The sequence below is a fragment of the Octodon degus genome, unplaced genomic scaffold, assembly GCF_000260255.1.
Source record: "Octodon degus isolate 3935 unplaced genomic scaffold, OctDeg1.0 scaffold00015, whole genome shotgun sequence".
Lineage (NCBI taxonomy): Eukaryota > Metazoa > Chordata > Mammalia > Rodentia > Octodontidae > Octodon > Octodon degus.
In genome coordinates, this window is record NW_004524591.1 from 24,530,094 (window position 1) to 24,546,983 (window position 16,890).

Here is a 16,890-nt window from a genome sequence, read left to right on the forward strand (position 1 = left end):
AATACTTATGATTGAATACTTGCTATCGTAGAAATAAAGTTGGCCACTTAAAGTAACAGTAATACTTAAATACACATCATCCATTGATAAATTTTCATAAATTTTACTATCTTAATTTATATTTACCTTAAGAACTTTATATAGATTCTTTCTGATATATAGCTCTGAGTTTTGACAAATGCATACAGTTACATAACTAAAACCAGTGTAAAGAAAAATATACATATCCTCACCTCAAAAATTTTCTTTTGTTTTTTGCCTCTTGACTACAGAGTAAATTTATTATTAATGAAAATATAAATAAGTCAAAATAATAGAAACCATCCATAAGTGTACTATGTTGTGACCATTTTATAGAATAATTTTCTAGTACCCCTTTCTTACTACCTTAAGAGGATTTATTGCCTCTTCTGTTTATAGGACCTCCCCCCATTTTTACTTAGTATATTTCCAGAGTATGTGTTACATAATTCCTTAAGAAAAGCCCTAAAAGTACAGTTTTAGATCCCAGAGCATATGTATATTTTTAAGATTTAGTGCACTTTATCAAACTAATGCATAAAATGATTGTACCAGTTACATTCTGACCACCATTGTATAGGACAGCCTGCTTTCCAGCTTGGTTACCAATATTGTCTGTTATAATCTTAATTTTTTTGTCAAGTTAATGGATGAATACTAAAACCTCATTTTAATTTGTATTCTTTGATTTCTTATGTACTTAATTTCTTTTTCTTTTGACTCTTTTTTGGTGGGGGAATTGGAGAAGATGTGGCTTGTTTTTTAAATGCTCATGTGTTCAAACATTCTTGCTTGTTTGAACCTTAGGTGGTACATGTATGACTATGCCATCTGGTGATTTGGACCACTGGTGGTTAGCCATTTAGTATTAGATGATGGGATTCAAATCTGAGCTGTCCAGCAGCGAGATACAGAAGATACAGACCTGTTGGGAACATGTAACATCAGTGTTACACAGTTCCATGTTATCAGGTTTCTTTTCCTCTTTTAGCCATTTGCTTATTCTTCAGACCTTAGGATGCTTTGTTTCATGGAGGCTCTTGATGTGTCCATGCCTTTTCTATTTCCTTTATCTCCTAGGTGTGTGTGTTGAGTATAAAGCTGTCTTTCCTCTTTAGATATATAGTCATAATATTTTTTCCCAGTTTTGTGTCTCAAAAATTCTTTCTGCAGCTGAGCAATAGAGTGCTTGTCTGTCATGCACAGTGACCTGGGTTTTGATCCTGAGCACTGTGCATGCACATGTGCACATACACGTGTCCACAAACAACATTCTTCATTTATATTTCCCTTTGTATTCTGGTAGGCTACTAACATTTTTATGATGCTATATCATTTATTATGTTCTCACATATAAATTTATTTTTGTCTAATCTTAATGTTGTATTTATTCAAATGCTTTTAAGTAGCATGAACCATTCATTGAAATCTCGTTAAGAGCATACTGACATTTCAATGTACCCCAGGTTCTGTATCTTGTTATTATCCTATTTCCATTTTTGGTTTACACTTTAGACATTGTACATCTAACTTCTGTTATGGTTGGAAAAATGATACTTATTATATAAATTTTTTGGTTGTTTTTAACATGCTTCAGGATTTTGAAGACAAGGTAGGTAATGACACAACCCACAGAGTGCAAATGGATTCACCTAAACTAAGGAGAGAACTGAATAGACACACACTGAAATGTGCTAGGCAGGGCTTGCTCACTTTGGAAAATTGTATGGCATACGCAAAGGAGTATATTATTTTCTTCCAAGGACATGTACTTGATATTTGCTGAAAAAAATATTAAATTATTTCCTAGCTTGAGATAATATAAGCAGGTCCCTTCCATTAGGAACAAAGGACAATTAAATATAATTCAGAATGCCAGCAACAGTTTCAGGAAATAGTAGTTTCACTAATCCTGATAAACACCATAGTCATTTTTAATTCTCATTCTCTCTCTCTCTCTCTCTCTCTCTCTCTCTCTCTCTCTCTCTCTCTCCTCCCTTTCTCTCCTTCCTCCCTGTCTGCCTCCCTCCCTCCCTCTCTTCCTCTGTCCTTCCCTCCTTCCCTCCCCCCCTCTCTCTTTCTCTCTCTGTGTCTCTCTCTCTGATCACTATGAGTCAGAGCTACAGAGTGAGACCATACATACACACAAAAATATCCTCGTGATTTAGAAGTAGCATAACCAAAAGTCTTAAAAGTTACTTTCATTGTTATTTTTAATTATTCAAATAATCCAAATAGCTTTGAGCCATCTCCCACAACTGCTTTTTAATAAATGGGGAATAATTATATCTGTATATAGGTTTCTCTAGGTAATATGAGTTCTCAAAGTAAGGCTTGTGCACAAAGAGACATATAAGCATTTTTTTGTTTCAAGATGGTTAATAACCATGTATTTTATTCCAAGAATAAAATCCTAGTTTTATTATGTAAAATATTAATCCTTGAAATTATTTTTCAAAAGAAAAGTTAAATCAGACAGTCTGTTATGTGCTGTATTTTCAAGTTTCCAAACACATTTTGACAAAGTAGGACACAGCTGTTACACTTTTTTTAAAAGTACAATGCAGACTCGTTCTTTACATTTAAATACAGCAATCACCATCATATTAGGGTTTTTCTAGGGCAGAGACCTAATAGATTGCAAAAATCATCAGCTTTGTATACTTCTAATATGATTTATAGTTGACTTTTACTTTGCTGTGCTGTTGCTGCTTTTTCTTGATATAGTATATTCCTCATTTCTTTTTTAGGCTAAGCAGCTGGAAGAGAAAGATCGAATGATAAAGAAGCAGGATGCGTTCTACAAAGAGCAGCTGGCTAGACTGGAGAAGAGGGTATGGCTGTTTCTTGTCATTTATTCTCTTCTTTTACCACATCTGTCACTTTCCTATATATTTATTTAAAAAATCAATAAATTAGAACTGTATCTGCTTTTCGTCATTTAAAAAAGGGCCAGAAAACAAGCTGTCAGATAGGTCAGTGTCCTGGGAGGGTTGTTATTTTTGTTACTGTTGCATAATGTGTTCATTGATTCATTTTACTATTTGCGAACTCACCCACATGTTTATATACACATGCACACATGCAATGTGTTTGTAATTGACATTGCCTCCAGGTCAAGCAATAGAGTGCTACTCTTAACTCCTCCAAACACTGACTAAATATGAATATATTCTTAGAAATGGTACTGTTTTAAAGGATATATTGTTGTTGTGAAAACTGCATTTATGCATTTATGGCTAAGACGTGAATGTCTCCTTCAAAAGTGGTTCTAGGAACCAAATATTGGTACTTAAGAAAATTTAAGGGGAAAGAAGTAGGCTTAGACAGCATGGAATTAGAATTAGAGATACAGTGGAGGGAATTCAGACCAAAATGAAAGAAGATTGTCTTTCAGAATAGAGTATTTAAAAGTTGAATGTGTTTATTTATCTCCATGTCTGAGGACTGAATGCGTCTTGAATATGGGAACCATTTTCTCATTTACTCAACAGATATCTACTTACATACCTAATATATGCTAGACTGTGGCCTTGTGCTAGAGATATCCCAGTAAAAAAGTGAATTAATTATCTGTTCTTCTGAAACTTACATTCAGTTAAATACCAGCTATGCATATTGGAACTGAAGGGTTAGTAATATGAGGAACCTTAAATTAATAAGGAAAAGGTAATCCCAGGGGCAGAGTGTAGGTATGAAGTTTGATGGAAAAAGAAGGGAGGCACATCAGTGTTAAAACCCTGAGACAGGGTATGCTAGGAAGGCCAGAGGGTTTGTAAGAAAAAAAGCAGTCTCATGGCTACATTAGACATTAGTTGAAGCAAAGGGGAATTGGTGGAAGGTTAGTTCAGAAACAGATTGGTGATGGGTTGGGCGGGGTGCTAGCAATGAAGATAGTGATGTGGTAGAATACCTCAGAGATAGAGGCAAGTAGATTTGTTCGATGATGCTGAAAATGAGTAAAAAGAAAGACTCAAAGATACTTTAGGTATATGGATTTTGTAAGTACAAGAATAGATTTTTTTTATTGAGGAAGATTACTGAGATACAGATTAGAATGTCGATGGTGGAGGAAATCAGGAGTTTGATTTTAGATATAAGTTTGAGGCCTTCCTTTAGATATTCAGATGGAGATGTTGAGTAGCCATAAGTTAGAATGGCCATATATATTTTCTGTTGCAGCTTTTGAACTCTTCCTTTATAATATGAAATATAGTAAATATGTGAATGACTTGGACTATATACATACTATAGCTTGAATTTCAAATCACAATTTTTTTTTAAAATATGTCTTTTAAAAAATATATTTTTTGCTTATTCGTGGGGTTATATAAAAAATAGGTATTGCTGTTGATTTGACCCACAAGGAATAGAGAGTCTTCAAAAGTCTTCAGACCCTTCAAAGGGTCTGACATTAAAGGGCTCATATTAAAATTCCTCAAGTGGCATGTACCTGGAGTATAACTTGGAGCATCTTATTTAGCTTCATTTTCCTTAGGTGTAGGATGAGGATATAGTGGTACTTGTGTCACTAGCTTGTTAAAATGAGCCAATGCTCAACTGAGGAATGGATAAAAATGATGTTTTTATACAATGGAATATTAATTAACTATAAAGAAAGATGAGCTTGAGGATTTCATAGGTAAAAGGGTGCAGCTAAAGACTATACTCATTGTGATTAGTGTATTTTTATACAGGAAAGATTTTTCTTTTCATTTGGAAGATTAGGCTTCAAGGTAGTAACCAACTGAAAAGTTTCCAGTAACTTTATAATCCTGAATTGGACTGTTATATTACCATTAGTTAACAACCCTATATTTAGTTATATGGTAGAAAAGCATTAAACTAAGAGGTAAAGAGCATGGTTTTGTCCCTTAATTTCTTGTGGTCTATGGTTCTTCATCTGTAAAATGAGAATAAATACTGTTTCTTACTTAGTATTATGGGTTATGGGTCGGGTCCATTAAATGATGTTTCTAAAACTTCTTAAAAACTGCTGAGGATTTGACAAATGAGTTGTTGCCACCACCAAATATGTATTTAATTTTTTGTGTAAAATATCTTAATAATCACAAAATTACTCTAATGTTACTGAGCTTCCCCATGTCTTCTGCCTATTTTTACAAAGCGTTGCATTTATTTCTTATTAGCATTCCTACAGTACCTAAGTTGAATTTTTTCCTGTTGCTTTCTTGTAGAAATATTTTAGGTAATTAATTTTCTAACTGCGTTTTTTGGAGTAAACAGAAGATTATAAAGGAATTTTTGTCTTCTGTTTTTATGATGGTAAAGGTACAGGTACAGTACGTCACCATTTCTATGAGGCTTTTTGGATATTGTGTTAAGAGTAATGGATCCAATTTTATGGTGTAAGAAAACAGTGATAACATTAACTTGAATTATCCAGTTGCTATGAAATCCAAGTTGCTGTGATTTATGCTGAAAGTAGATATAGACTTATATTTTCTTTTAACCAGATGAAATGATAAAGGCTTGAAATCAGTACCAGTAACATATTATTGATGAAGAAGGGGGATACCAAGTTTTTCATCAAATCATTCTAAGTATGATTCCTGAGATAGCTTTACTGCCCATCATTAGATTAACACATTACTCATATACATTATTACTTTTTGATGAATTAATCATATTAAACCATTCATTTTCATTGGTTTGATGCAAATTTCTTTTGCCAGTATGAATGAAATTTTACAAAGCATATAAAGCACCCTCAATTCTGTAATACATCTTGGTTTTCCTTTTGGATCTATATCAATAAACCATCAGACAATTCTCATGTATCAGTACAGCTTTCTCTTTCCTGTTATTATGTTGGCTGAGATAATTTTCCCCTTTGACTAATTTGTAAGGTATAATAACCATAATTTCACTAGATACCATTTTTATTCCTCTTAGAATTGGTATTCAAAAGCAGTAACTTTACTGAGAAAGAAGGTCAGAGCCATTTGAAAAGTTCTGCGGATGCTTATTTCCTAGTCAGACAAATGTTGCTGACTTCCCAAACAGCACTGCCCTGTATGTGAAAATAAACTTTTAATCTTTAAAAGCATTCGAAGTGTCACATTTAGGTGTCTAGCATGAAACAACTTGGAGAGTTTTAATTCTTGCTTGTTAGTGCAAGAGATCTGAAGAACATCAATTCCTGGCTGGTGATTTGGTGTGAGGAAGCCAAGAGCAGCCTTCAAAGAGAAAACTTTGAACTGTTTTTAAGGAACCTTCTCCAAATTCCTCAGGGAATTCTGTTTTTTTCCTTTCACCTTTATTAAGTATACTTAACAAATAAGTCTGTAGTACTGTATAAGTCTCTTTATGATGGCATATATTTATAATGGCCATGGTTAGCTATGTGTGTTTTATCTTTTACACTTCTTGAAGGCAGATCTCATTCTCATATTTTTGCAGTTTCCACAGGAAATACGGTGAATGAATGAACCTAAGATTTACTAAGTTTATATCTTAAAGTTATGTCTACACGGTGTGTAGTTTTAAAATATGCACAATATTTTTATTCAGTTAAATTAATAATTCAAGATTATCCTATATGAAGGTTGTTTAGCTTCAAGTATTTTGATATTATTTGTAAACTTATGGTTATTGTAGCTAATGATGACATTTAGTGAACATTTACATTGTGTTAGACACTGCATGGGTTATTACATTTTATTCTTACAAACAACCATGTGAGCTGTCCCATCCTATTGTTTAAGTAAAGATCCTGAGATTTAAAGTAACTTCCCCCAGAATATTATCCAAAACATAATAGATGAGGATTTGAGACAACTTTATCTTCTAAACTGTTAGCTATCGTTGTCTTTAGTATGTATCAGTTCTAGGCTGGTGAGACAGCTCACGGACTAAGCACCTGCTTAGGCAAGCACAGACTCCAGACTTTGATCCCCAGCACTACGTGTAGCACCAGCCTGGCTCGTGGGCATATGGAGTGGACCACCGAGGCTGGCATGGTGGTACACGCCTGTAATCCCAGCACTGAGGAGACTGAAAACAGGAGGATCGTGATGGATCTGAGCTGCATAGTGAGACGCCTTACCAACTACATTAAAAACAAAAAAATTAATTCTTAGTTCTATACTTAAGTTATGTTAATTGTAGTGTTATACCAAGTTATAGCCACTGGTTTCTACTAGTAGTTTCATAAAATGCTACAACTAAACATTGTAACTTGATTATTATTGCCTAATAAACTGAAAGTATTAAGGATTAAAAAATACAGTTTCTTCTCCCAAATTTGGTACTTATTGTGGAAAGTGACCAAATGGGTATTGGTCTTATTATTTAACAACTACAATTTGGTACTTCTAGTTCAGCTTTTTTTCAGTTTGAAATAAAAGATTGAGTTATTTGAGCACTTTGAAAATTTTTTGAGGTGCTCATTCATTTGCTAAAACATTTATGTTATTACTATAGGATAGTCATCTTATTCTATCTTCCAGAAAGTCATTAGACTTTCTTTTACTTTTGCTAAATTGAGTTGAATGTTGTTTCATTAGCGTCTGTAGTGTTTGTATACTCATTAGAAAAGTGGATATTTTCTAGTAGTCTGCTGGTCCTGGGGAAAGAAAACTAAGGGACCTCAGCTGGGGTCCAAGAGGATCCAATCTTTTTTCTACCAGGGACGTTCCAAAAAGGTGTGTGTCTCCCCAGGACATGTTAAAGATTTGACCTCTTTGAGGATTGGTGTGTCTTGCATGTGTAACTTTTCAATTATAAACTTGAATTAATTTGCTCTACTGAATCCACTTTGCTCTTGGCCTACCTGGAGATGGTGGGGTTGGGCACAGCGTGAAGGGAGACATAAAAGCCCTGTTGGCGGGAGGAGCTGAGGGAGAGTGGAGAGCTTAATGAGGTAGTTATAATGTTCAGATCAACCTGATCATATGACATGTTATGTTCAGTTTATCGACTCCTGGAATTTAGCAGCTCTATGCATATACCTTTTAATAAACCATAGAATTCAGAGAAAGAGTCAGTTGTACAAGCTGGGTAAAACATTAATGCAAAGAGAATGGCAAAATATAAGCTGTTATTAAGAAGAAAAGTACACCACTATATTGTCACCTTTGGAGAGAGTTGCTAATTAAATTCTAAGGTCATGCTTACGTCAAATGAGCAATTTTTACAAGTCTCACTTATGGTGGGTGACATTCTCTGTTACATCACCAAGTGTTATGCTGATCTGTATTAATGACTTAAATTGCTTGACTTCTTTGTCAGTTAAGTGTCTGTGTTTCTCTGTGGAAAGAGTTGGGAGTGGTAATACCCTCAGTGACAATTTTTAAAAAGTGACAACAGAGTAGGTTATTGTCTATCCAATATCCAACCTTTTTTTTTTTTTTAATTTTATGTAATTGGCACAGCGTCTCACTGTGCAGCTTGGAATCCTAGTGATCCTCTTGTTTTCAGCCTCCCCAGTGCTGGGATTACAGGCATGCACCACCATGCCTAGTCTCAGCACGCCTGAGGGCAAGGCTGGCCTGACATGTGGTGCCGGGAATCAAACCCCTGTCCCTGCACTTGCCTAAGCAGGCGCTTAGTCTACTGAGGTATCTCGCCAGCCCTAGTATATTCCTTACAGTAAGAAATTAGATGTTTTTACTACAAGATGAAGTCTGTCACTGTACACATATTTTGGTGAGATGGCTCAGTGGAATAAGTGCTTCCCTGGCAAGTACAAGGGCCTGAGTTCAATCCCCACTTCTGCCCCCCGCCAAAAAAAAAAAAAAAAAATTGACAAGTGAAGTTGGTTTGACAGGATAGAATCACAGTTGGGCTATTGACATCCAAGATATTGAAGTATAAATAATTATTTTTGGAGTGTTTCCATATCAATATATTTTAATAATATTGGAGTATAGGTTTTAAAAAAATCTTTGACTCCTCCTCCCCACTGCTGCCCCCAACTGCTTTGTAGACCCTAAAGCATTTGTCACTGATTTTAGGTCATGGTGGTAGCTCACTTTGGTCTTGCAGTGTGAGACAGGAAATATACAGTAGTTAGAAGCAAAACTTTCTAATACCTATACTTATGTAGTTTATGCAGGGTAGCACTTGCCAACCTAGAGATACTTTTTTCCTTTGACTCTTGGGAAAATTTGTACAGGTTCCCTCATTCATGTTAAAGTTAGGGCAGAATATCAGTGATTTCTGTACTGACAATTGCAGAAAGAAAGGTGAAGTTCTCTTGTCTGGAGATTTAGACATTGAAGGCAACAGAAGCCACAACCTCTTGAAATGTCATTGCAAGCACCAATTTCCAGTGAAGCTGCTTTGAGGATGTACACTGAGTTAATCTGAATTTTTCATGTTAACAGGTAATAATAGTTCAAATAAATGTATTTGGATATTGTTAGATGGAAAAATTAATAAGGGTTACTGTCATTTTTGTTAATATAACAGATAGTTATATATAATTTACTTGCAAGAGTGAACCATTTTACACACTGCCCTGTTTCCCAAAAGCAGGTTTATTAGATATTTTTAAAGGTAGCAAGCAACTTTTATACCTCCCTAACCCAGTTCATGCTCTGCCAAAAAAAAAAAAAAAAAGGAAGAAAAAAGAAATCAATACAGTTTAGTGGATATGGGGGTCTTATCCTTAATTCATTATTCAACAAATCCTCCAAGTGCATTGGCTTTTCTGTTAACCTCTCTGAAATTTCAAATGGGAAATGTGGTTTGAGTAACCTTGAATTGCTTTTTAATCTGGCTTTAGGCACATAAGACTTAGACTTTTTTTCTGGGGTGAGTTTTGAGAATGCATCCTGTTAAAGGAAAGATTTGCAAATCATGGGATCAGCACTTAATTTGGGGCTCTATTTACCATGTTGGCTGTCAAGAAGTATTAACCTTAAGGTAAGATGAGAACATGGTGTACAAAGCTGAGGGCTGATGGCACACAGTACACCAGGTATTAAATAGCATTATCCATCCTTCTTGCTACAGTAAATAGGATTTCACTATTATGATGTGTCAGGGCTTTCAGTGAAATCAAATTTACAAGACACTAAACTGCCATCCTCTCTGCTGAGCAGCTTTATTCTGGGCTCTTGCTTTCATATAAATCCTGTTGGTAAGAAATACTTGTACCAATTGTGCATGGAAATTATAATTTAATGATCTCTTCCTCTTCTCTATTCAGGGATTAGAATGGACCACTGTGCTTTGCAGTGATAGCCCCAGGGCTCTGAAAAAGAGATACTATAGAGTTCAGCTTTAAAGCCCAGTATTGCCTCTTTGTGAATGCTTATAATGATCTTAAGTATGAAGAAGCCAACAATGTGGGTTACTTGCTTTCTCAACTCTCCATGCTTCTCTTACCTTTTGAAAGTCTATACCAAAAAATAATCTGATTCCATTTATCATAATTTTTTTTAATGTTATGCCACAAGAAATAAGGCATTGTGAAATTCAGGAAAAATTAATTCATTTTGAGGATTCTCTACTTCTTGGGGAGGCTCAGCAAGCATAGTTACTTGAAACACAATACCTCCCTTCCTTCCTTTGGAATTATTTTTGCTATTGTTGAGAATATTGCAGTCTGAAAGTCAATGTGCGTCTTTTGTGTGAGACAGAAAGTGGGCTAAACCTTTTGAATTTTTTCCATGTTCAATTTTAAAATTAGTGATTGTTTTGCTTCTTGATATCTTGCTTATTTGTAAATTTCAAATGTACTCTATTGAGGCAGACCAGCCAATACTTATTTTCCTGTTTTGCTGACTGAAGAACTGAAATACATGAGTATTAAATTTTTAAAGGAAATTGCCGGGTTTGTCTTCAGTCCCAGTTTTATAGTCAGACCATGAGACAGCTGTGTCTCTGTAAGGGATTACACTCTGACTCATTAGCCTCAGTTAGAAAGATATGTGCAGTCATTAAAGCACAGGCAAATAATTTTTACTTATAACAACACCCAGTAAGAAGTGCCCATATCTGAACTGGCATATATAGCAGATTTATACAGTAAGTCCTTACTTGATGAAGGTAATACAAATCTAATTTGGCCACTGAGACTAAGATAGAATTTTTACTTTGGTCATTCTTATCAGAATTTGGGGGAACTAGAAAAAATATTTACCATTCAGAAATACATTAGTGAGCCAGATATAGTGCATAGACATGGTGACCAATAGAAATGATGCAGTTGCCTGTGGGCATTCATTGATAGGTGGGACTGTGAAGGTTATGCCAGGCTGTTGCTCAAAGCTGAAGTGTTTTGTGAAGAGTATCTGATGCCTTTGTCCTTTAAACATTTAAAGATGACTGGATTTAGAGGGAAAATTATTGGATTGGAATGACCCACTAGCTTAAATTCTTAGATGAAGAACCAATGCCATAAATAGCACTTTGAAAATAAATTTTAAAGGAGTGGGATTATAGCTCAGTGTTAAAGCACTTGTCTAATACATGAGGTTCTGGTTCAGTGACTAATACTGCCCAATCAGTTAGTTGATCAGTAATACCAAAAACATTACATGTATAGGTTCTATGAAGACCCTGAACTATTTTCTCTTTGATCATTGTGATTATGCCTGGCACATAATAGGCTCTGGATGAAATTTTCTGTTCTGTCTTTATCAGGGAGTGATGTAGATTCCATGGCCAAATAATTTTTTTTTAAAAAGATAGTACAAAATGATACAAAGAAAGAAAGAAAAAACGGTTAGAAGTGGTACAGAATTTCACTAAACAGAATAATGGTAATTGGGCAATAGTTGTTGTATTCCAAAATGTTATCTTCAAATTAGTTGTTCAGGTTACCAGATATAAATATGCAAATTTGGTTAAAGAAAGTTATAAGACATTAAAAAGAAGAAAAGAGAAAGAAAAAAATTGAAGTATTAACTGCTCCTTTCAGTAGACCAGCAGAAATCAGCAATAAATTATCAAAGTTATCTTGCATATATACATAAACATATCTTTTTCACTTCTTTCGTCGTTTTCCTCATCCCAGGTTTTCCTTCCTATTGATCAGATTCTTTGCTTTTCACAGTATCTGTTGTACTTTTCAGATTTTATTTGCTCTTTCAGGTTATTACACTAGTGAGACAATATGATTGCACATGTGTGTCTGATTTATTTCACTTACTAGTATGGTCTCTAGTTGCATCATGGCTAAATAATTTTGAGGAATGTTAGGCTTAAATCAGCTGAGCAGAGTTCTTTATTATAGGCCTTCTAAGAATTTCTGTACTTTCTGAGCTTCCAAGATGAGGATACTGTATACTGTGTTTCAGCCTTATACTCAACCCACGGATGTTTTTCTTTGTGAAATCAATTATCAGTTATATGATGCCAGTATACCCATTTTTATGTCCTTTTTTTTTATACCGTATGTTATAAAAGGTAGAAGTGCTGGAATTCCACTGATGGAATTCATAATCTGAAGGCTTTTAAGGACTTGCAGGTATTCTGGTGTTGCCTCCTTTTGTACCACATTACAGTTGTATAGACAGTGAAAAGGAGAGCTGGCTAAGGATTGTAAAGCTCCTGTAGTACGGGCTTTACCTCCCCCTCTGATTCTCTTCATAATCTTTAAAGAGTCTTTGAGAAAATTATAGCTCATAGTGAGTATCTCATTTTTGCATTAATATACACATTCCTGATTCAGACTTGTATTTTTCTAGTCTCCTCAGAATATGGAGTAATGGGTACTGGGATTTCACCAGACCTTTTCATATCAGGATTTAAAAATCAGGGCCAGGAACCTAACAGATAGATACTATTTTCCGAAGCCTCAGGCCTGTGTTTCTTTAAAATACTCCCACTGTGTCATCAAGAACTAGAGTTGGTAGGGCAAGCAAGAAGTGTGTCAGGTCTTCTATTCCCAAAAGGCCTCAAGTCTTCTGTGAACCTTCAGCTAGTTTATTTTCTAAGGATACAATGAGGTTTGTCAGCATAAACAAGGGTTGTTGGTCTCATTTAGCTCATCAAGGCTGGTAGCTCATCAAGGCTAGTAGTCATGTGCCCTGTCATTTAACTTGCTTTTAGACAAAATTTGGAACTAGACCTCGGAGACAACATAACACAGCACTGTGCACCCAGGATTTGCAGTGTTCATATAAGCTGAGACTGGGGACCATGTCTATTCTCACTGTATCTGCACCTTTAACATGGGGCTTGGCTCTTAGTAGGTGTTGGTGAATGTTTACTCAGTAAGTGGAAGTGTTTTCAGCAGGTCACAATCATCGGGTAGTTTGTAGATGGTTCTGGCAGGTATTTGTTAATCTGTGAGGGTCCTATTTCCATTGTGCCATGTATCAGTGTATATCTTATTTATGAGAAATTCAGTATCAGTATAATTACTTTTTTGATTGAACTTGAAATAAACTGTATCATATCATCTAAGTGATATCATTATCCATTATTTTAGATGACCTGGAGGAGGAGTGGAGTCAGTTTTATCCACAAGCTCAGTCCTACATACAATGCCTGGCTTTGTGTATCATCCTAATACTTGACTTTAGTTGAAATTGTAAGGATCTTTGTTGTTTCTCGCCTTTGGGCAAGAAACACAGTATCATTATCCATATCATCAGCAGTATCATTATAATGGTTCAGGTTAAACAGTTCTTATCTGAAAAGCTTGGGGCCAGAAGTGTTTCAGATTTTGGATTTTTGTGGGGAAAAAAAATTGAAATAGTTACATAAACATAATGAGATATCTTGGAGATGGGGCCCCAGTCTAAACACAGCATTAATTTATGTTTTATATATACCTTACATACATAACCTGAAGGTATTGTTACATGGAATATTTTTCGTGTACCTGCATTTTACAGGTCAGCTGTGGAGTTTTCTACTTGTGGAATCATGGTTATGCTTAGAGTGTTTCTCATTTTGAAAGCATTTTAAATTTTTGGACTAGGGATGCTCAACCTCTACTATTTATTGAAGGGTTAACATAGGCCAAGCTGTGCTTGAAATGATTTGACAATACTCTACTTGACCCCCCAGAACAAACCTTTAGGGAAAGATGTTTTCTTCCTACATACCTGGTCTCTCTCTGATTTTGTTGTTGAGGCTCATCATCATAGAATAACTTGCCTTGGGTTTCCCAGCCAGTATAGCCAGTTCTGTCTTCCTGCTCACTAATAATAACCGCCCCTGCAGTCTGAACACTGGCAAATGGTAAAGCTCCTGTGGGGCTTCTTGGTCATTTATTTTTTATGCGCTTCTACCCACTTCTCCACCATCACACCTCTGCTTCACTTTTAAGATTTTCTCCTAGAGGTAGACCTAATATTTCTTGTTTCTTGTGTGGAGCCACTATTGTAAAGTAACCAGAGTTTCAGGCAAATTTCCCCTAGCAACACTTACTGTACTCAGCTTCTTCAAGCTGGGCATTATAATAGCATACAGTAACTATGTTACTAGTAATAAATAGCGTCCTCTTCACGGTGGTCATGTTTACAGTGCAGAAAAATTAAGCCAGCCTTGTTGTAAGGCATGATAAGATAATCCAGTATGGTAACTAGTGTGACTGTGGTACACAGAATAAAGTGATAGGAGAGATGCTGAGAAAAGGAAGTAATAAAAGATCTCTGGGCTAGAGGTCTCTTACCTCTTCTGAGGGTATAGAGACAAAAAAAGAAGCTGGGTTAGTGTAGTAAAAGAAATAATCAATTATAAAAGTTATAAGCAGTCTAACTCAACCCAGGTAATGGTGATGAAACTTGGTGTGATAGAAACTAACTAGATTTGTTATACACATAGAATCTTGGATTCCTACAAGTTTAGGTTGTAGCCACACATAGATGAGTGTCACTTTCTTAATACCAAATTTATTTTGTTTTAATTCTGTAGTTTCAGAACAGAAATGTTTCTCCTATATTAGAACTGTTTGAACCACAGCTTTTAAGCTCTGCCTCAGAACTACTTCTAATGATTAATAGGCCTCAGTGAATGAATGTTCACTCAGTCAGCTACCCGTAAGTCACTCCTGTGTTTAACCTTCCTTGATTACAGATTCTTTTCCATGTACTGCTTAAGGAGTTTTTGGTGGGGAATCGCCAAGCTTGCTTTCTCTCTGCATTCCTCAGGCTCAAGTCCCGCTTAGGGAATGTTAGGTAACTACTTTGTGCCCAGGCACAGTAATCATTTTTGTACTTGGAATGAATAATCAGGCACAGTTTACCTCCAGTGTCTCCTCTTTACCTGTTACTGCTTCTTAATATTAACATTTCTAGGACTTACAGTGTAGACTTTTACCTTGCCCAGATGGACTATACATGACAAAAGATAAAAGAGTGAGAGAAATGGAAGTAGAGTAGTTCAAGGCTAAGCAGAAGACCTCAAGCTTATCTTCTTGGGTAGGCAGTTACATGGTGAGATCTGTTTGTTTATGGTATCAGTGAGATGAAATGTAACTAGAACTACAATAAGTGTTTCTGTAGTTTAAAGAAAAATAATGCATAGTCAGTTGAGAACTATTTTCTCATGGTATAATTGCTCTGAATTGTAGAAATTTGGCAGATGTCACCAGAACTCTTTGTTGAAATTCAGTAGTATGTAATTAAAGACAGAAGCTGCCATTTTGCTATTGGATACATTAAAAAACTACATTATGTGTCATTTGGATTTGACCCTGAATTCCTCTCCCAAAAGAATCATGCCAGGAAGAAAAGTATTTTAATCTAAATGGAAGCTAACTTTACATAAAGTAACAAAATTTATAGAAATATCAGTTATGCTCTCGCAATTTAAGAGTAATTTTGCAAAAGATGGTTTTTGAATGAATATTACTTCAGAAGTGGTAGCCAAATAGAAGCAATGAATGTAATGAAATTCTGGGATTCTCGTGTTGCCAGACAACAAAACAAGATAGCTGATATTTTAAGCTTCTCTCAAATGACGTTTAAAACAAATATTGATAGAACAACCTAGATACTATGTTAATGAAATGGAATGCTTTACAGACACATACACATTTACTGCTTTTTAAAATTTTTATTTTAGGGAAGGGTCTACAGATTGTTCAGGGTCTCACAACCAAATCGGACTCCTAGTGATCCACCTGTTTACAGTCTCCCAAGAGCTGGGATTATAGGCGCACACCATCACGCCCAGTCTCAGTTGCCATCTCAGTGCACCCTGGGGATGGGGCCGGCACGGCAGGCCCGGGATCGAACCACTGGCCCCTGCACCAGCTTGCAGGTGCTTTAATCTGCTGAGCTCTTTGGCCAGCTCACTGCTTTTTTAAAGTTAGCCTTTTATCTATACTTTTTTCAGATGAGGGAACAGAAACCTCAAGACTTGAATATTGGTTTCAAATGGTTGGTAAAGGGAATGATGATGCTGTGTACCTAATTGTTACTGTGTCATCATATAGGTTGTGAACAAGAAGATGAGCATTTCACCAGTTTCTGGTGTGGTGAACTTCTCATTTTATTTATTTAATTTATTTATTTTTTCTGTTTTCTTAGTACTAGGAATCAAACTCAGTCCCTTATGCTTGCCAGGCAGGTACTGTGCCCCTGAGCTGCAGCCCTGGCCCTTGCACAGGTGATTTAAAATAATCCCTGCTTTGAGTACCGGCCCATAAATTTTATGAAACTCAAGTGAATAATTAATTTTCATTTGTTTTGTTTCTATGATCATCTTTGAATAATTAATTGTTCTACCATATTTAAAATTTTCACTTGAACTCACCAGAAGAAAGGAGCTTGCTGATTTATTCCAGTTGATAGTTTTCAGAGATCTGCAGTGACGTAAAGCAAAATTCCCAAGCAAGCAACTCTTGATTGTTTCATAATTACCTGCACTTCTTTTTCTTTAATAAAAAAAATTGTATTTACTTAGAAGCATTCAGAATGTCAACAAAACAGTTGCAAC

At 35.5% G+C, this 16,890-nt stretch overlaps 1 protein-coding gene across 1 annotated transcript in view; it reads left to right on the forward strand.

Annotated features, from left to right (window-relative positions):
- The window catches only part of Chchd3 (coiled-coil-helix-coiled-coil-helix domain containing 3), a 326,073-nt gene that overhangs the window by 222,358 nt on the left and 86,825 nt on the right, over positions 1–16,890 (forward strand). Inside the window, exon 5 of the mRNA XM_004626581.2 lies at positions 2,772–2,855. Coding sequence (XP_004626638.2) covers positions 2,772–2,855 — 84 coding nt within the window. The remainder of the gene's footprint in view (positions 1–2,771; positions 2,856–16,890) is intronic.